The sequence below is a fragment of the Protopterus annectens genome, chromosome 3.part0 (assembly GCF_019279795.1).
Source record: "Protopterus annectens isolate FY-2018-M chromosome 3.part0, PAN1.0, whole genome shotgun sequence".
NCBI classification, from domain to species: Eukaryota; Metazoa; Chordata; order Ceratodontiformes; family Protopteridae; genus Protopterus; species Protopterus annectens.
In genome coordinates, this window is record NC_056731.1 from 1,955,704,389 (window position 1) to 1,955,725,615 (window position 21,227).

General features: G+C 40.3%; 1 protein-coding gene across 2 annotated transcripts in view; it reads left to right on the forward strand.

Moving 5' to 3' along the window:
* Window positions 1–20,848, forward strand: part of KLHL18 (kelch like family member 18) — a 698,878-nt gene extending 678,030 nt beyond the window's left edge. For both annotated transcript variants that reach the window (XM_044066030.1, XM_044066031.1), the window contains exons 9-10: window positions 1,971–2,082; window positions 14,217–20,848. In XM_044066030.1, the coding sequence (XP_043921965.1) occupies window positions 1,971–2,082; window positions 14,217–14,603 (499 nt within the window). In that variant the 3' untranslated portion in view covers window positions 14,604–20,848. The remainder of the gene's footprint in view (window positions 1–1,970; window positions 2,083–14,216) is intronic.
* Window positions 20,849–21,227: the final 379 nt, after the last annotated feature.

Below are 21,227 nucleotides of genomic sequence, written 5' to 3' on the forward strand. Positions count from 1 at the left end.
TTTTGGATGAAGCTTGGGAATACTATCCAGAACAGTTTCAGCACAGGAACTGCATGCAGACTCCACCTATAACAGCACACAGAAGCTGGAATAAACCTTGGATCTAAGGCAGAAACACTAACATTGTGCCCCCATTACACTAAAGGCATCACCAGGCTCCATAAAAAAGCTGGTACCTAGGCCACATGGTGAAGATCTGCTGCTAACCCGCAGTACATCCAGACACAAATCCTGTGCTTCAGCTGAGCAGTGTCTGTTTAAATTACTGCTTTTTGCAAAGTGATTAAATATCAGGGCTGTTGACATAATTTTCTCCACAGTTAAGTTTCATAATGCAGTAAAACAAGCGGACATCTTCAAAAAAAATGTAAATTGAGGCATATGTTGGAACTTGCACAATCTCATTCTGTGTTAAAAATAATTTATTTAGTGTGAGTCTGTTAATAGATGTCTTAAGTAAGGATAGGTGCATTTCTTCCTCATTGTTGGCTACTGACTAGGGAACACAGATGCCATACCAGCGTGGACTTTGATATAACGCTTGCTTGAAAAACAAAAATTAAATCTGTACATCTGTTTCATATTTTAAAATTTGGTGGGATAGAATAATTTTAAATAGTTCATACCTTCACAGGCACACAGTCATTATGAACTTCAAGATGAAATTTGCTTTTTATGATATTAACATACATTTTTAGTACTATATTTGACAATATATAGGGCTGTTATGCATTAAATTATTAACTATATATTTGCTATTAACAGTTCACAAACGTTTTGACATATATTGTATTACTTGAAGCTGATGGCTTTAAAAGAAATGTAGCACTAAGTGTTTTTAAGTTACACCCTGGAACAATTAATTGAGTAAGTGATAATTGAACTGCATTGGTCAACTTGGATTTAATCTAATCAATGCCTTTAGATATATTGAATGTGTTTTAGTTAACATTTATTGAATCTGAAGAAGCGTGCCTTTGTGGATGCACGCGAAAGCGCTTATTCTCCTGTTTTAATAAAGAATTGCTTTTTACATGGTGGTGGCTTCCAGTTTATACTACATCATGTCTGTTTAAATTACTGCTTTTTGCAAAGTGATTAAATATCTGGGCTGTTGGCATAATTTTCTCCACAGTTAAGTTTCATAATGCAGTAAAACAAGCGGACATCTTCAAAAAAAATGTAAATTGAGGCATATGTTGGAACTTGCACAATCTCATTCTGTGTTAAAAATAATTTATTTAGTGCGAGTCTGTTAATAGATGTCTTAAGTAAGGATAGGTGCATTTCTTCCTCATTGTTGGCTACTGACTAGGGAACACAGATGCCATACCAGCGTGGACTTTGATATAACGCTTGCTTGAAAAACAAAAATTAAATCTGTACATCTGTTTCATATTTTAAAATTTGGTGGGATAGAATAATTTTAAATAGTTCATACCTTCACAGGCACACAGTCATTATGAACTTCAAGATGAAATTTGCTTTTTAGTTAAATATGTTTAGTTTTCCTTTTAAACAGTTAGGTGGTCTGACCCATGAAGGAATTTGACACTATTTTTCCACAGGAAAAATCTCTTCTGTTTTACATTGAGGAGCACTGTTCTGAGTGCCATTTCTGAAGATTATGTATATATTTTAATTGGGAAAAGTAATTTTCCATAGAAATATTGTTGTAAACATAGACAATTTGTAGATTTGGAGAAAAAAGTTGAAGCTGTATAGTGCAAGCATGTACAAAGAAAAATGCATTTGACAGCCATCTCATATTGTTTTCCATAAGCAGGATTGTTTGGCAGTGTTCTTATATAGCTAAGACAGGTATAAAAGGTTCACATCATTGAGGTTAAATTTGTGACGGACTTAGTAGCACTCAGGTTAAGCTTTTTGTGGGTAATGCTGGAAGCCAACATTTCTTTGATGCCTGTTAAGTAGAAGGCAGTGTCACTATTGTTTCTGTTTTCTTTCAGATGGACAATAGCAACACCTATGAACTCTAACCGGAGTGCAGCTGGTGTCACTGTATTCGAAGGCAGGATCTATGTCTCCGGGGGACATGATGGGCTACAGATTTTTAATACTGTAAGACTGAATTCCGATTCTGTTCCTCCTTTAGGTTTTGTGATTGTGGTACAGTTAATTTTACTCTTGTTTTTCTGCATTTGAAAGTAACTGTTTTAGAAACGAGGAAGTAACCTGAAACCAGGGGCTTCATATTGCCTGTGAAGTAGCTGTACTTTTTTTAGCCCTTTTACTGAATGTTCCAATAGAACTTGTCTACAGTTCTTGGATGTCAACATTGGCTTATTTTTGTTTCTCTGTGTCTGGGAAATACCCTGTGAATGGTATAAGTTTATGTAGGATGGCATTTTCTAATGAATTAGTAAATCAGTTGAGATTGTAGTAGTCATGAACAGCCAAACCAAGAGCTGTATCCTTTTGCCATGCATACTGTACTGTATCCTTTTACCATGCATACTCACTGTATCCTTTTACCATGCATACTGCGCTATATCCTTTTGCCGTGCATACTGCGCTGTATCCTTTTGCCGTGCATACCGCGCTGTATCCTTTTGCCGTGCATATCGCGCTGTATCCTTTTGCCGTGCATACCGCGCTGTATCCTTTTGCCGTGCATACCTCGCTGTATCCTTTTGCTGTGCATACCTCGCTGTATCCTTTTGCCGTGCATACCATGCTGTATCCTTTTGCCGTGCATACCGCGCTATATCCTTTTGCCGTGCATACTGCGCTGTCTCCTTTTGCCGTGCATACTGCGCTGTCTCCTTTTGCCGTGCATACTGCGCTGTCTCCTTTTGCCGTGCATACTGCGCTGTCTCCTTTTGCCGTGCATACTGCGCTGTCTCCTTTTGCCGTGCATACTGCGCTGTCTTCTTTTGCCGTGCATACTGCGCTGTCTCCTTTTGCCGTGCATACTGCGCTGTCTCCTTTTGCCGTGCATACTGCGCTGTCTCCTTTTTTGCCGTGCATACTGCGCTGTCTCCTTTTTGCCGTGCATACTGCGCTGTCTCCTTTTTGCCGTGCATACTGCGCTGTCTCCTTTTTGCCGTGCATACTGCGCTGTCTCCTTTTGCCATGCATACCGCGCTGTCTCCTTTTTGCCGTGCGTACTGCGCTGTCTCCTTTTGCCGTGCATACTGCGCTGTCTCCTTTTTTGCCGTGCATACTGCGCTGTCTCCTTTTTGCCGTGCATACTGCGCTGTCTCCTTTTTGCCGTGCATACTGCGCTGTCTCCTTTTGCCATGCATACCGCGCTGTCTCCTTTTGCCATGCATACCGCGCTGTCTCCTTTTGCCATGCATACTGCACTGTGACCTTTTACCATGCATACTGCACACCAGCAGGCTTGTTATTTATGTTCTTGACCACTGTCATAGGTTCTTAGGTGTTTACTAGGCTAATGACCACAAGGGCCTTTTTAAGCCTAGCCATGTGACCCACTATCTGTCAAGTTCTGGTACCCTTGATAAGTATCATGTCCTCATACCAGCTCCTCTGAACAGTTTTGTTTTCAGTAAGACATTTTTGTGTTGAATTGCATACATGTTTAAATAGCACTTTGATTTGCCATCGGTTAGTGCTTCTCCACAGGTTTCTGTCAGTACCAGGACTCTGCTAAGCACTGCTCTTAAAGTTATTTAATCGCAGGTTTAATTCAGGGGGTCTTCTCTGCTGATTGACAGAGTGTTCATAGATAAGTAATAGACTAGCTGCCCTTGTGGACCATTTTAAGCCTGGCCAATTTCCCCTTAATGAGAATTAAACCACGTACCTCTTGTCTGTGAGGTGTAAACACCTTAACCATTATGCCAACCCCCAACCCAGTTAACCTAATTGATGAGTTGAAGATGGATTTTGATTTTTTTGAGTGCTCCATTTAACTATACTTCAGAACAGTTGACCCTGTTGATTGTAGGGTGTGCATTTCCTTTATAAATTCCACTAATTCAGCCATCATTCAATATGCCAGATGTGTCAGTATTTTACTTGATTGGTGCATATGTAGGCTACCTTGAAGCATCTACAGAAGCTATAGTATGTGAGCAAATGGATGAAGTGTTAAACAACGATTTTGAGCTCATACAGTTAGTAGCAGAAAATCTGTTTGTTATATCTTCTAGAAGCCTAGCAAGTCTGTTTTTTTAGTGTGCTGCAGAACTTAAGCATTGTACAGTGAACTGCAAATTCTTTTGAATTTGAATGATGAGCTTAGATTTTCTGTTGTTGCAGGGAACTTGTTAGAGAAAGTTGTCATCAGAATTTTATTTGTTGTTTCCAGAAACATTCAGAATAGCAGTAGGGGGTGGCCAGGCACAAATATGCTATAGTTGAGGAAGCACAGGGAATCTATTGCTGTAGAATAAGGTCGAAATTTACTTGGCTAATGGAAAGGTCAGATTCCATTTGTGTAATAAAAAATGAAGCTACGTAGCCCATAGCCCACATGATTATAACTGTAAAGAAGTAAATGTCACAGCTGGATAGCTGAGATTCCAAATTTCATTGTAAAATGCTATCCTAAGTAAAAAAAAAAAAAAAAAGTAAAAGGTTTCATAAAAAGAATGCAAGATATGTTTCCAAAGAGGGAGCAGAATTCTTAATGCTTTAAAGGAAAAAGTAATTTTATCTTTTTTCTGCTAAATGTTACAAGGCTTGATATTAATATTGAGTGTTGATTATATCTTAAGTCAGTGTTTCCAATGAAGCATTACAGTTTAGAACAGTAAGTCATGAAATTATGTACTTGAGTAGGTTTATGGGCATTGCCATCAACCCCTTTTTCAAAATGTGAACAGTGATTCCAGGGTTCCACATCAACAGTGATCATCTCCTAAAGCCAGTGTTCACATCACCAGGTTACTAGCACTGATGCAGATATTAAGAATCTTCTTCTTTCGGCGTTTCCCTGTTAGGGGTCGCCACAACAGAACTCTGATCTGCTAATGATTGGCAGTAGATTTTTTACTGGTGCCGAGGTGCCAGCTCAACGCCCAACCTTCAACGAAGGCAGGCCCATTTTACACATGTCTTTCGAATGCCACTCTGCCGTGGGGAGGACATGCAGACTCCTCACAGAAGGCACTCCAGACGAGAATCGAATGGGAGAACCTCTTGCTGTGAGGCAACAACGCTAGTGCTGCACCACCGCGGCTTCTGATGCAGATATTAAGAATAACCTGTTTTATTTCAGTCCCACCATCTATAAAGTGGGGGTGATTCATTGTAGTTTCCCCAAAGTTACAGATCCTTTTTTTCCTTCAGTCCTTCTCAGACTGTTCACCTTTGATTTCCAACACCATCTAGTTTAATTCCAGTTCTCCTGGTCAGCTCTTGTGCTGCCTTTTTCCAGCATCTTATTTTGAAACAAAGGGAGGAGTTTCACTGACCCCTCCCCCCCCTCGAATTAACAATGCTTGCTGATGGCTTTGCAACTGGACACCCATCTCCCTTACTGATTAGTTGTTACTGGTTAAGTTGCATAACTCTTCCATTTCTTGGCCAGCCTCCATAGACGTCTGAGCCCTCAGGAAAAACACTTGGAATACTGCAGTACGCAACAGTTTAAACCTCACTGACATTCTCTGGAATGTCTGGAACACATTTGTTCGGCTGCTTTCTAGTATAAGCTGAATAGTCACTTTGTACAAAAACCCTTTCCCTCAACTGTGAAAGAAAATGCATCAACAGTACCCTTTTCTTTTAGTATTTTAGCCAGTAAAATATGTCCAAGACAAAAGTTGTTGCCTTTCTGTTTCAGAAGGAACCATTGATATTTGTAATGACTGCCGAATTTTGCACCTCCTCTTCTTCTTTCGGCTTTTCCTGGTTAGGGGTCGCCACAGCAGATCATCTGTCCACTCATGATTGGCAGTGGAGTTTTACGGTGTCGAGTTGCCAGCCCAGCATCCAACCTTCCACAGAAGGCACACACTCACACCTAGGGCCAATTTAGTGTGTCCAATCCACCTACTGCACTGCCAAATTTTGCACCAATTTACAATATTAAAATAAACTTTTAAACAAATACAGTATAGTAGAATTCACAGAAAACTATACAGAAGTTTATATTAGATTTTTTCTTAGATGTCACAGCAGCATGACTTCTACACAGTCGTACACAAGACTTCTTGGTAGTTTTACACAAAAATCAAAACTAACACATACTTTACATCAGTGCTGCTGCTCTTTTGAACATTTACAGCTTTTACAAAACTGGTTTTCCAATTTATGCAGAAGGCCATTCTTATGTGCAGGAGTTTAATACAGTAACATAAATCTAATTGTAGTTAAAGCAGCATTCAGTTATGCACTTCTCCCTTCAACAACATTTCAGGGTTGCTAATATAAAGATGTGCACTACAGATGACTGTCCATGGGCAGTGGATGATTAAAGGACACTTCTTTCCTGCAGAACCATTATGTTTTACAAATGTATATTATGGTATTTTAAATGTCACTTTCTTCCATTTTGGTTACAAAATTACATAGAAAAATAAACATTTTACACATGAATGGATCCAAAGATGTAACACAGCATTGATGTTTATATAAGAATCCATAACAGAATGCTATGTTTTTGCTTATCAGCACATTAAAGTATGAGCTGACCTGACTGGATCCGTCTAATGACTTTTCAGTCTTCTGTTTCTTATCTCTGAAGATAGTCTAAACATTCCATTCCAGGACATCTTGTATTTCTGTCTCAAAGTTCAGCATTACTCGAGACAGAGGTTTATTTCTAGCAAACATATCTACTTTCAGATAAAACATGACAATAGGAGAGTCCAATTTAAATTTGCATAAAACAAGCATTTCAGATTTCCTGTTTGCCACAAACATTTCATTTTAGATGTCTCATCTCCAATGGCAAGTTTCATTCACAATAAGAAGAAAATGTGGGTTTTAAACTAAATTTCTCAATAGGAATTTGAGCAATATAGACAGTATTATAGCAATAACCCACGCCTGGGTGTGGGTAATGCTAAATTTACCCACGGTTGGCGTGGTTTGCCAAACAAAGCCAACCGTGGGTAAATTTAGCATTATCCACACCCAGAAGTGGGTTATTGCTATTATACCATGACATTATTTAAGAAAAGAAACTATTCATTTTCTTAAATAATGGCATAGTATAATGCCTGTTTACTGCCCTTCCGCAGATGTCTGGCATCCGCGGCAGTTCTGATGTACCGCGCCTCGCAGTACATCAGAGTTGGGCAAAAGCAACGGAGAAAGCAAGATCTCAGTTGCTTTTTTTTTAGTGTTTCGCTATGTTAAATGAGTTTAACATAGCGAGACAGTTTTAAAATAAGCAACGGACATCTCTGTTGCTTATTTTGAAACTGTCTCGCTATGTTAAACTCATTTAACATAGCTTAAACACTAAAAAGCAACGGAGATCTTGCTTTCTCGTTTTTTAACATTGTTCGCTATGTTAAATGGGTTTAACATGGCGAGACAGCTTTAAAATAAGCAACGGAGATCTCAGTTGCTTATTTTAAAGCTGTCTTGCTATGTTAAACCCATTTAACATAGCGAGACAGTGTTTTAAAAAAACGAGTTATACTAATGGAAAAAAGTCCGGGAGACCGGACCTTTTTCCATTAGTATAACTTGATTTACAACGGGCACGCTGGCCAATCAGCGTGCATGTTTTTGGGGGGTCATGGTATAATACAGAAGTTAATCACAGTTGGAAGTTGCCCGTTCGATTCTCAGAGCGTCTTCTGTGTGGCGACATGCTTGAATGGGCGTTCCTTCGGTGAAGGTTGTGCGTTAGGCCCGGCAAGCCAGCACGTAAAAATCTACTGCCAATCATTAGCGGACCGGAGTTCCGCTGTGGCAACCCCTAACTGGGAAAAGCCGAAAGACACAAACAAATTCACTTTGGTCATTTTCTATTTCAGAGGAATAGGATTGGTTGGGAGTATAATTTTCATTTAATATGTAGACATCAAAAGGTATGACTGCTTAACGAGCTTGAGTATTATCCTGGCCATGAGAGAAAGTAGCAGGTGGGTATGAATGGTGCATGTTTAGTTTCTCTCTCTCTAACTTATCAGTATCAAATGTAGCAGTCTAAAACTTTGCTTGGTGGGTCTTTACTTTCCTTAGTATGCAATACAGTAACTCTGACTTTCGCCCCCCCCCCCACCACATTTGTTAACGCTGTCTTTTGTTGGTGGGTTGTATCTTAAAAAGGAAAAGTCAAGACTGGAGAGGGCTGCAACTTAATTTTAGCTCTTTCATCTTTATTATTTTGACCTCATAAGAACTGAAGTGAAGGCAATTTCAAACAACCAATAAAATGTGCAATGTAAAATTAAACTAAAATTCAAATAAAACACATTTGCTAAAAGATGTACCATGCTAGTTTGAGAGGGAATATATATAATAATGTTTAATACTGTGTGCCTTTAGAAAGCTTTTTTTTGTTCATGTGACCATAAGCCTGGTGGACTGCTACCAGTCAGTTTTATTTAAGCGAACTTAAACATCAAGATCATTTTATAAGTTTCCTGCAAAACACCTTTTCTTAGCTGTATCAAGTACAAAACTGAGTAACCTCCTGAAATTATAAGTAACACTGTGCTTAAAAAGAGCATTGTTTAGTTTTGTTTTTGATATCATAAATGTACTCCCTCGTTCTCAGTTTTTCACTTGCTTTTTCCTATATAAAAAGCATTATATGAGCAGCATGTTAAGCCGCGGTGGTACAGCGGTTGCGTTGTTGCCTCACAGCAAGAGGTTCTCCCGTTCGATTCTCAGCTAGTGTGCTGGAGTGCCTTCTGTGTGGAGTCTGCATGTCCTCCCCCCGGTCGAGTGGCCTCCAAAAGACATGTGTGAATGGGCGTTCCTTCGCTGAAGGTTGGGCGTCGGGCTGGCAACTCGGCACCATAAAAATCTGCTGCCAATCATTAGCGGACCGTTGTTCCGCTGTGGCGACCCCTTACTGGGAAAAGACAAAAAGACAAACATATGAACAGCATGTTGTGAAATCAATCACAAAGGATTATCACAAGAAAATCATCCATTACGTTAAAAAAAAAATAGTGCATGTGTTTGTCAAGACTAAATATAGACTGTTTACCTGTGTTACCACTTCCACCTACCACATCAGTATGTACCAGGGTTCCTGACTCTGGCTAGCACTGTGTTATGGCCAGTGGTGTCTTCCAACAGATTTTTCAGTTTAACCAGTCAGCTTTATGGTGCCTTTTCTTGTGTGTGTGTGTGTGTGTGTGTGTGTGTGTGTGTGTGTGTGTGTGTGTGTGTGTGTGTTTCAATGAAAGCTCATTGCACTGAATTTGAACTCACCCTGACCAAATCGCTGAAAACTCATCGCTGAAAACTCATTTCAATGAAGTGAAGTACTGTGCAATGTTTAACCATGTGACTTTTTTTAAATGGTGTTTTTACACTGATGATCACATTACTTGAAGGTGTTGGCCAAATTTGCTTGAATGTTTTTGTGATATTTTAATAAAAGCTCCTGATGCTTGTTTTTCTGTCCAACCTGAACTGAAGGGTGCTTTCAGGTATGGTCATGTGGTAAATTGAACTGGATTTCCTTGTCAGAAGCTGAGAGAACAGGGATAAATTATGTATGATATTTGTGTACTGGGAAAGTTCAACTGGGCCATAGGTGCCTATTCCCAGTGGAGGACTGTGTAGAAAAGCTCCAGATGCTCAAGTTGTTATTGAAGACATCAGACATAAGTAACCAAAAGAATACAAAGTTGACCTCTGTGAATACAGTACAAGTATTTAAATGAATTGACTGGAAATACAAAAGACACAAAACCGATAAGAGCAATCAGTTTTATAACTCTGGAAGGATGTAAAGTAATGGTTTCAAAGATGAAGTTAGAAACGAGAAGAAAAGAAAGATGCAATTAGGATGACGAGATGGGAATCATGGGATGGATGAAGTGAGGTGAAAGATGGATAGGAGGAGAAGATATGAGGAAAATTAAGTTTTATGGCAAGATATTAAGGGAGAAGTATGAAAAATGAGGGCAAATGAAATGGATACTCAGTGCATTTGCATTAGTATCCAATGGAAAACTAGCATGCATAGCACACTTCCCCTCAGCTTGTAGTAATTGCAGGCTTGGAGGACCCAGTGGGGTGGCAGCTCCCCCATGACCCACAACCTGGCCTGCTCCATAATGACTCGCGCATGGATGGCTGATGGCAATGCTGGCCAACGGTGAATGGCCCACAAGGTTCTTGGTTAGCCTGAGGATCTCACTCTTGTTATGCTGTAGTGTAGCCATCAGGCAAAGTCCATGGGGGGGCAGCACAAAGGGGGGGGTTGTATGGGCTAAGAGTGGAAGGCTCATCCAGTTTTATAATTTTATGATTTAATGTTTCAAATCACTTGTGTGAAGATTTTCTTGTTAATTCTTCAAACTCTGTTTCTGTGGAATTTTTTGAATGTTGTCAACAAAGATGGTGGATGCCTACTTGATGCAACTTCATTTGAGAACCATACAGGAAGATGTTGGACTTTTCTTTCTCTTTGAACAGCACTTTCAGTATAAGGTGCAGATAGTTTGCTTTCCCTGTTCATGCAGATTTTTCACCAGAGTGCTAACTGTAGCAGCATTGACTGCCCAGAGGTGCAGAGGTGCAACGTTCTGATATTTTTCATGGATGATTAATTGCTTGTTATCTGTACACTGGATATTGTAGGGCTTTCATCTTTTCATTAGTCACTGGTTACCTTCATTTGTGAAAAGTCGGCCTTTTTTCTGGAAATGTACATTTCTTTAATAGTGTTGATTCTGGTTATGGTCCTGAGTCTTCCCCTCTTCCCTTTTGGTAAGAGCCTCAGATCTCAGGAGGCTACCCCGAGTGATGTTACATAGGTATGTTCAAGTTGTTACGCGAGTGAGTTCACACCCACCACCTGTTCTTTCTCAGGGTTCTAGCAGTATCAGTGGTCAGTGACCTTCTAGGTTTTCTTCACTTTCTTGTCTTGCAGTGGAAAATTTGTGACTTGTAATTATGGAATCATTATTTCTTGATTCTCCTTTTGATTGTTACTTTTCAGAATGAATGGGTGTTGACCCAATATCTGAAGATCGGCTTTCATTTTATTCTGCTTCCCCACTGTATTCCCTGATGTCCGACATGTTGCTGGAAGGGTTGAGACTGCTGATCTAAGGCTGTTTTGAATCTGCTGGAGATATCTCCACACTGTTCACAAACTCTGAGCTCTGCTGCTAACTGACAGGCTTTCCTGATGCCTGAGCCTCTCTTTTGAGATCCCGCTGTTCTGTTGTATCTGAATAAGCAGGGTAATGGAAGGAAATGCTTGTAACCAATTGTCCATGTGTGAGACTAGGTTATCTACTGTCTTGATAGGAGTCCATATCCCGGGGCACTTGAGTATCCCAGTTGACACCTTAGTCCCAGTTCAGGACCAGTTCTGGAGCTTCAACTTTGAGAGCAGTCTTCGTGCAGTCTTACAAAATTAGGCACTATGGAAGGCTGACTCATTTTTCTGGGAGAATACAGTACTTCCCAAGTTCTGTTCCCTGCCACATGTGTTATAATGGAGTGGTGGAAGGTGAAAGTTCCTTTATACATCTTCCTGGTCCCCCAGCCAGAAAAGTTGTCCACAGGCCAGTGCTCATTTTCTCATGGTGAGTCAGAAAAAAGCTTGCTGTTAATCAGCAAAAGTTTTGCATTTACCAAGTAGATGCACTGCAAGTGGTTTGCTAGCTAGATCATCTTCTGTCATCAGAAGGCAAGTAGGCCATCAGTCATTTCAAAGTTAAGACCGTTCACTGGTGAGCACCCCCACCTCTGTTGCATATATCAGGAATTCATTTCATGGCATACATTATGCTGATTAGGACATACTTTTTATCAAGTATTCTGTTCCAGGAGTAGAACACCTTTTGTCAGAACTGTTTTTCTGGCTGTCCTGCACTGAAGGCTTCCACTCTGTTTTTGTTATCATTTTGTCCCACTGGGGGCACTACTCTGGGATTCTAAGCATTTCTGCCTTCAAAGGGTCTCCTGTAAAGAAGATAGTTATGTATATTGAAGTACCATATTGTCTGATCTTTGACTGCTGCCTTCTGTAGTGGGTGTGTTTTCCTCATGCATTGTCATTGCATGGGAAATTAATTCTGTAACCTGTAATTACTGTGCATAAACTAATTTTGTAACCTGTTTTCACTCACTCCCCACCCCACCCCCACTACTTGCCGATCATCAGCCCCCTTACAATGAGTCAGCCCATTTGTTCTCCTGTCACCAAGAATAGGTCTGCCAGGAAGGGGGCCATCATGTAGGCAACCATCAAGGCTAGTTCATGATTTTTTTTTACTTTTTTTTTTTCTCCTAACCCCCTTTGGTTGCAGTCTTCACGATAACATATGGGGTGGGATGTGTAATGGGCATGTGTGCTACACCTCTTCCCCTTCAATAAGGAGTTGATGTCATCAAGGCCTCACCAACCACTAGAGACACTGTGTGGTTGTTTTCCCCAATATTCACCAGGGAAGTGAACTAGCATCCATGTGCTCTGAGCATGTGCTTCCTCCAGGATGAGCAGCCCACTTTCCCAGTCTGTGTTGACAAACACCCAAGCTGCTTTTGTTTCAACTCTGTCATCTGTACTGTAGTCAGGGCTTTATCCATCTACATCACCCACACAGCCCAGCAGTTTTCTTACAGGTGGTTGGAATAGAAGTCAGACTTGGAGAGAGACTGCACTGGGGCTAAGTGACGCAGTTAATACTTTTGGTGGATCAGAGGGTTCTGCGCATCTAGAGTATGTAAGCACATGATCCATGTCTGGAAGACTTTAAGTTTGTACCCATGTGATTTATCTTTTATCCACATCAGTGGGCCCACTTGAAAACCAAATGATGTGGTAAGTACTTGTACAACTCTTATGCTGTTTCATCCTTGTATCTTTTATCTTCTGTTCTGGCTCAGTAGACGCACCTTTTAAGGTCTGTGGGGAAAATAACATTTGATTGGAATTACCTATCTCCCTTCTTATGTTTATAATCATTTAGTTATGGAAGTAAAGCCCTGCCAAGAGCTTAATTGGATACTTCAGAAGTATTACAGTTAGAGAGTTTGTATGGAGTTGGTTCCTGAGATAACTTTGGGATCTGTTGCAGTATGCAAGTGTTCTCTTCTTGGTTTCTTTACATTACAGTTAGTGTGTGTGTATGGAGCTGGTTCCTGAGATACCTTTGGGGATCTGCTGCAGTATGCAAGTGTTCTTATCTTGGTTTCTTTACATTATCATTTTCCTTTTGTTCCCCTTCAGAAAATTCTTCTGTATTGTATTGGGTCACTTACTGGAAATAATATGCAAAACCTGCACTAAAACAATTTGTGTAATAAACTGTCTTTCGGCTTTCAAGTTAGGGGTCGCCACAGCGGAATTCCGGTCCACTAATGATTGGCAGTAGATTTTTATGTGCTGGCTTGCCGGGCCTAACGCACAACCTTCAATGAAGGAACGCCCATTCACGCATGTCGACACACAGAAGATGCTCTAACTGAGAATCGAACGTGCAACGTCTAACTGTGAGGCGACAACACTACCGCAGCACCACCACCGTAGTCGAAACAATTGCTTAAAGTGGGGAGACCTTCAGCATTACTGCTTAGGAAGGGTTTCCATTTTATTCAAGCCATGGCTGTGGTATTTCCATGTTGTATAGTCTGCTAGAGATCATCCCTTAGGTACGCTTTTATGGCAAGTTCTTCCATAAAGCTTTTTTTTCCCCCAACTATAGTCAGTAGTAATTGCCTGAGGCTTATAAAATCAGAATGCTTTGGACCATGCTGCCTTGCAGTATGAGCCATCAATTGTAAGACACAGCACTATGTTGGAAGGGTGTGGGGGATACTTGGGTGTTTCCTGGGTGGAATTTTAAAGCTTAGTCATTTTTTTCACTTCTGAAAGGTATCTGTAAAATGTTTTGACAAGAAATTATGGTTATGATTTTTTTCACATTGTCATGGAGATGTTCTCCCTTCCATAAAAAACATAATCTACCTGGTGTATCACATTGCTTTATCTCTGTATTCCTTCTCTGATTAAAATGCCTAGTATGGAAGCAGTTTAAATTGTTAGCTTTCAGTTTCATAGTTATAAGAAAAGATTTAAGTAAATCTTCATGCTATAAGTAATTGTATTTTCTCCCTTACAGGTTGAGTATTACAATCCACATACGGCTTCATGGCATCCAGTAGCAAACATGTTGAATAAACGCTGCCGCCATGGAGCGGCTTCTCTTGGCAGTCAGATGTATGCATGTGGTGGCTATGATGGCTCAGGCTTCCTCAGTATTGCAGAAGTGTACAGTTCTGTGGCAGACCAGTGGTATTTAATCATCCCCATGAACACCAGACGTAGTCGTGTGTCTCTCGTAGCAAACTGTGGAAGATTATATGCAGTTGGTGGATATGATGGACAGTCAAACTTGAACTCTGTAGAGATGTATGATCCAGAAACTAACAGCTGGACTTTCATGGCGCCAATGGTATGCCATGAGGGAGGAGTTGGTGTTGGTTGTATTCCTCTTCTCCCTGCTTAACAAGAAGCTACTTGGCATGAGAACTTTGGAACTCAATCATTCCATTGTAATGTGAAATTAAAGGGTACGTTTGTAAAGGCTGTGAAACTCCATCCTCCGTATGGATGTTTAACCATCACAGGAGGACTGTGGACTTTCCAAAGAGCAGTTTCTGAATGCGCATAATTATGTAATCAGTTTGGAGAGTCCTGTGACATTACATTTGTGAGGTCAGTAAGGCAATTCTGCTTTATGCTGCAGGCTAGTGGCATTGGTGTGCTGTCAGCATTTTGTTGAAGAACCTTACCCAACATTACTACTTGAAAAATATAATTTATAAAGGTGCTGACTTTATAATGACCATAGAGCTCAAGCAGCCAGTATTGGAAATATTTGCCTTTTGACTTTAACCAGATAATTTGCCACTTTATTCATTATGAATACTGCACATTTGTTTATCATTTCAGCAGTGTCCATGCTTTAATATTTTTGACTATTGTACCTGGCTGTTTTCTATTTTCACATTACTTGGCACTGCTGGTGTTGGTCTGAGGTACACTGCGTTGTTTTAAGATTTCAAATGAGAAATATGTGGCAGATGTTACAGACCACTATGAAAGAATACATCATATTAGAATTATTTATGTGTACATACTTGTCTAGATTCTTTTACATTGCTGGCAACAATGTATCTGCTGCTGACTTTACAACAATATGGTGCAAGTAAAGCTGGAAACTGGATGAAGAAGACGGTAGATTATGCCACTGTAGTGAAGTGGTTATTTTCTTATTGTCCTTTTCACTTCTAAAGTAGTGTTCATTATTTACAATTGTCAGACACTTCAGTCTTGGGTAGCAGACTAGGGCATCCTTTCAGAGCTGAGAATCTCGCATTAAAAATTGTTTTGGAATCCAGTGTGTCATACTGGCAAGACATTTGCTACATTGGAAGCACTTCATCCACCTTGCCTTTGTATGAGCATGCTGTGTCTGTTCATAAATGAGTTATAGTGGCATTTAACAACTGTGGTATTAGCTTGCACACAGGAGTGGAGAAAAAATGGAGTAGTAGTATTTGTGAGCTTGTCAAAATGTTTAGAGAAAAATGTTTGAGCTGTCAAGTCCTCAGTAGTATGCTTGTTTTTCTGCATGTATTTAGCAAGGCGGGACTGCAGCATTTAACTCTGAAGGATGAGGTCTTTTGGTTTATCTATTAGGTCTGTCCTGGGGATGTATCTGGAAGTTTTGATTTTAACATTGATGCAGTGTTAGAGAAGCTGCAGTATCCCCTTAGACCAGGGCTGAAGACAATAGTACATAAAATGCTTGGTTTGGTTTCCTGCTAGGGGTGAAGTGTTGGTGTCCATTACTGTGGCATTGTATTACAAATCTCTAGCTCTGCATGTTGCATCCTTGCAGCCTCCCGCCAGAGGAACAAACACAGCAAGAAGTTTGCTGTGCTGGTTTCAGAAAGTCACAGCATGACGTTCACACACAAAAACAACGATTTGTGTCTTTTTAAAGTGGTACTCCATCTTCTGCAGTATTCCTTTACCAGGTGATGTGGCACACTTTATCCATTCCATAGGTTTGATTTTACAGATGTATTATTTTAAGAACTGAATGATGCATTGCCATTGGTAGATATGTTCACAGTTCATGATTTTAAATGGCAGGCTTTGAATGATTTGATTCGCTTGTAATTACTCAAAGTTTGGATTCTCTCTTAATGAGGCAGTATTTTAAAAGTACTGTTTCACATCCAGGCATGAAGGGAAAGGATTCATAGCTTGGACCATTCTTTTCCACTATGTGGCCTCACTGCTATTTCATAAAAATCCATTAAGACATCATACCCTGAGAGTAGTTCTAGAAGCTGTACAGTTTACTGGGGTTAGAGGGGGCATATGGGAATTTTTGTTTCCTCAGAGGAATTAGCAACATCGCACTTAGCAGGATTTTTTTAATGCATTACCAGTATGCTTTATTCAGTAGGGCTGTGAAGTGTTATGACAAAAATAGTAATGCATTAAAGTATGTTAACAGATGCCGATGGAGGTGAGATAAATGGGATTTAGCTAGGTGCTTCAAGTGAAGAGGGAATTTGTTCAGTGCACAGAATGTGGATGAGAGAGCAACGGCAATTTTTCTAGAAAGAACAGGGACCTTCATCACAATATTACTTTTAAGATTACACCAAGTAATACTGCTCCTTGAAAGTCTCCCTCTGAAGACCAGCTAAAGCTTAATCCTCACTAATCCTAAAGTGATCTTGGATTTGTAATTAAAGATGGTCCTTTTCTTTTCTATTCTGTGTTCGCATCTCTTTATCCAAACCTTACAGCTTTAATTGAAAAATGAAGTGTAGTAAAGTCATCCTGTTCTTGCAAAGATATTGTTTTATATTTATCATAATGTATGTGTTTTATAGTATATAAGCCTATAGCCTGCAAAATGTAGGTCAAGCTTAATGCTACCATCTTGTCCTGGTAAGTGGCAGAAGTTCTTGTGTAGCAAAAATTAATGTGCACTTTGGAAGGGCTGGGACATGCCCTTCTACTGTATCATGAAAGGTGTGTTACAGGTTCTTAAAACAGGTGAATGATCACATGAGCTAGTAGTCTAGTCCTATCACTGACATCTTTTCTTCTGAAATATTGTGGGACATCCTGTTCAGTCCTTCATGAATCAGTAGTTTCTGTTTTCCATATCCAGTATTTGAGCTATTCGTTTAAGTTTCTGTTTGGAATTCTTTTGTCAGGTCTTTTGATCTTTTACCCAGTCACTCTGACTGGACTTATTTTTTTTTGCAATCTGGTGTGAATCCATGTGCTGCTTCCTTGGTAGTTGTTGGCTTAACTTCACTGAACCTTGTATTGCTGTGCAATTAACCTCTTTTGTAGTGCCAGTTGTTTGGCAAGAGCCATCAGCAGCTTTTATTGTCGACTTAATAGGTGGTTGTCACTTCCTGTGTTTTTATTTTTTTTTTGTACTTGAAGCACTTGAAAAGGTAACATCCATAGACTTGAGTTAAAATTCCAGCTAAAGCACTTAATTCTTGCTCATTTGGGTTTGCATTACATGCACACAAAGCTCCTGTGTTCACAGTTCCAGATTATCTTATGCATTCGGACTGTTCTGTGCTCCCACTGCTGCTCAAGCTTTGCTCTCAGAACTCTGTTTTTGAGCTGATCTTGGTGGACTGGGTTTCAAAATAGAGTTCAGGTTTGCACACTTCTGCATGTTCTCGGACTTAGGACAAATCACTACCATGAGAACCAAATTCAGCTTAGTAGTATGAAGATGTCAAAGGGTGAAACTTCTGGCCTACATGACTAGCATGAAGGTGGCAGCAGTTAAATTGGTAGGGACTCTCATACAGCTCCAGGTCTCTACCAATGCACAGGCTGGAGAGCGGTAAGTTAGAGAGTTGACTGTGAATAAGACCTCCCAGAGGGTAAGAGCATTTCAGAGCTGCCTTTCAGTGCCTGCAGATGTTGAAATGGTGAGGAGGTTGTTTTCTCTAGTCCTGTACTTTTATTAGATGATTACCCTGGAGAGATGCAGCCTCTGTTCCCTTCCCAAGGTTGTCCCAAGGTGTGGGTGCCACCACCCCCCAGTTGATGCCACAGCCTGATCCCAGGGAGTAGTTTCAGGTCTGAGGCACAAGTAACCAAGGAGTCCTATGTAGGATTTACTGTTCTAAGCAGGGTCTGATGATATTTGAAGTGGGACCACCAGGTCATTACTTGCTAAGGCACATGATTCAGGGCTAAGACTTTTAAACTAATGCTTGACGTCTCATGGTATTTTGAATTATGAATGTGGATCTGCACCGTTTAGGAGCATGTCCCAATTCCAGTACCAGGTCTGGTGCTGGCATTTCTTGCCCCCTAGCTCCCATTGGCATGTATGATCTTGAATTTTGGATCCTTATCTGACCTCAAGCATATTTTTGTTACACAAACATCCTTGGATTAGATTTTACATGCAAGCTTATCTCAGGGATTGAAGGGGGATGTCCTCTCACTCAGGATTTTATGATGACTCAAGACCTGGAGGACATTATTTTCAAGGTGGGAAGGGACTGAAACTCTCCCCCACCCTCTAACTCCCCCAAGATGACCCCTTTTTTGGAGAAGACTTGAGGCTCACAAGTCCCCTGAAGATGGCTTTCTAGATTTCTCTTTCCTATCAAAACATCTTCATGCATATCTGGAAAAGGAGTAGCAGCCCTGGACCATTACACCTCCCCCCCAACATAGAGCCAGAGTTTCAGTTCCTGCAGCCTGGCCATACCCATGTTCTGCTTCTGCAGTTCCAAAAAGCCCCTGCCTTGCTTGGGTGAAGCAAGTCCATAACCAGGCATACTCAGACTGACTCTCATATGATCTCTTCAGTGGAGCACAGGGCACATAGAACACAGCACTTTGCTAACTTGCTGCCATTCAAAAAGTCTAATACCCTGGACAGAGTCAGTATGAGTGTTTATTCTTTTGCCATACAGAGGCTTAAAGCCCATAATTTTATTCTGCTTTGTGGATCAGACCTTTATCGAAGCTGTTCTTTTCCTGAGTCTGTGGTCAGAGAGAACATTGGACAAGGCTTGATTTTTAGTTTGCAGAGTTTGCATCCATCTGGCCCACCGCACTTTTTAACTTTGCAGATGCTGTCGCTAGTGCTGCATCCTCTGGCATGTCTGCTCAAGGTTTCTTAACTGAGCCATTCCTCAGTAGGGAATAACTGAGAAACTTTCCTGGGTGCCCCTTTAATTCAGCCATCTCAATGCTTTGTGGATGATATGTTAGAGAAAATTGGCTATTGCCATGGTGATTTATGTTCCATGTGCACCTCCTTTCACTTTCTGTTCCTGACCCAGCAAGCGCCAAAAAGAGGATGATACCTCCTTGCATACCAAGGAAGACTTTAAAGCATTACAGGGGCTTGCCCTTTCTGGTGGTGGCCAAGTCTTTTAAGAAAGAAACTCCACAGCCTAATAGCAGTCCTGACGATGGTCTTGGGACTGCCCTTATTTGGGAGTTATCTGAGTTTGCCTCAGCTTGGAGAGCCGTAACAAAGAAACACGGGGTTCCAAAAATAGTTAGCTGTGTCCTTGAACTTTTGGATCCTTCTCCAAAAACAGCTTCCCTAATGAACTAAACCGTCTTCACAGAGCAAAACACAAGCCAGGCTGTACTTCTATCTCTTGTTTGGAACGAGGCGAAGAGTTTTATTCCGTTATCTTTTTGGCTCTGAAGAGAATGGATGATTTTTTTTCAAACAGAAAACATTTTTACTAAATTATCACTTATGATATAAGCAATCATACATTTATGTAAATGAAAATAAACCATATTGACATATTTTCATCACTTATATCCTTACAGTCATTGTCAGTTGTTCCATCCTGCATCTCAGCAATTCAGTCAGCACATTTGGTGTTGGATTTAACTTCAGAGAATCATTCCTCTTATGTTGCAAGGTACCTAGATGTTGAGTAGATGTGATGGACTCCATTTGGCACATCAGTGTCTGGTTTCTACAGGGGAGAGACTGTTGCCCCCTGGGGGGGTATTGATTTCAGTAGGTGGGCTGCTTGTTCAGTCTTTCTTCTCCACCTGCTGTCTCTGTCAAAGGGGTGGCTGAAGCCTTGCTAGCAAAAGATCTTCATGTGTTCCGCTAACTAGATGAATAGCTTCTAGTGTCACTATCAAGGAGACTCTAGTTTTGTTGTTGTGACTGATCGTAAGGCTGCACTTCTGGTGCTCTGTCTGTATTTCCTTGTGGTGGTCATAAATCCAGTGAAGGCCTCTTTGACCCATTTTGGAGGATTGTCTTTATAGGCATGGAACTGAATGTTTTTCAGTGCTGGTTGTCCCTGCCCACAGAAATGCACTGGAAGTCATAAATTTGGTAGCCTGGATGAGAGCATATTAGAGCTTAAACTGGGGTCCTGTTGTCTTTTTGGTTTAACTCATTATCAACTCAGAGCTGTGCAGTGTCACATCTATGGCAAGCCTAGAGACATACATACATTCCAGAGTATTTTCTGAAAAATCAAGTTAAGCTTGAAACAAATATAAATGTTTTGTGAACAGCGAGTTATTAAAAATGTATAAACAGATTTTAAGTAGAAATGCTTGTTTTCAATAATGTCAGTGCTTTCACTGAATTTTTATCAATGCTGTAATATATTGTAATGTACATGTGTCCAGAATGATAGTTTTCTCTAAATTTTCACAAATAAATTCTTGTCTTGGAAACTACAACATAGACATATCAGAACACTTATTTGCTAGACTTGTGTTTTTACATTACATCATGAAGTTCCTGTCCAAATTCCTGTTTATTGAGATATTTACAGAGGTATAAAAGATGCTTTAATTGTATAATTCTCAATATGAACAACTCTGAATCTGTCTCTCAAGGTATGCAGCTTATAGTACAAATACAAATTACAGTGTTTTTAACATCATCCAAGGTTTCGCGTGATACTGCACAATAGTTGGTAGCAGTAGTTGGTAAGTCGCTTGATTTTGGAAGTACATAAGGAAATGTTGCATGCCTTCATAATTGCCAGCAAACAAATATTAATATGTCCAGAGTAGTGGACTATGTGTTCATTGACTGTATATTTTTCCGTTT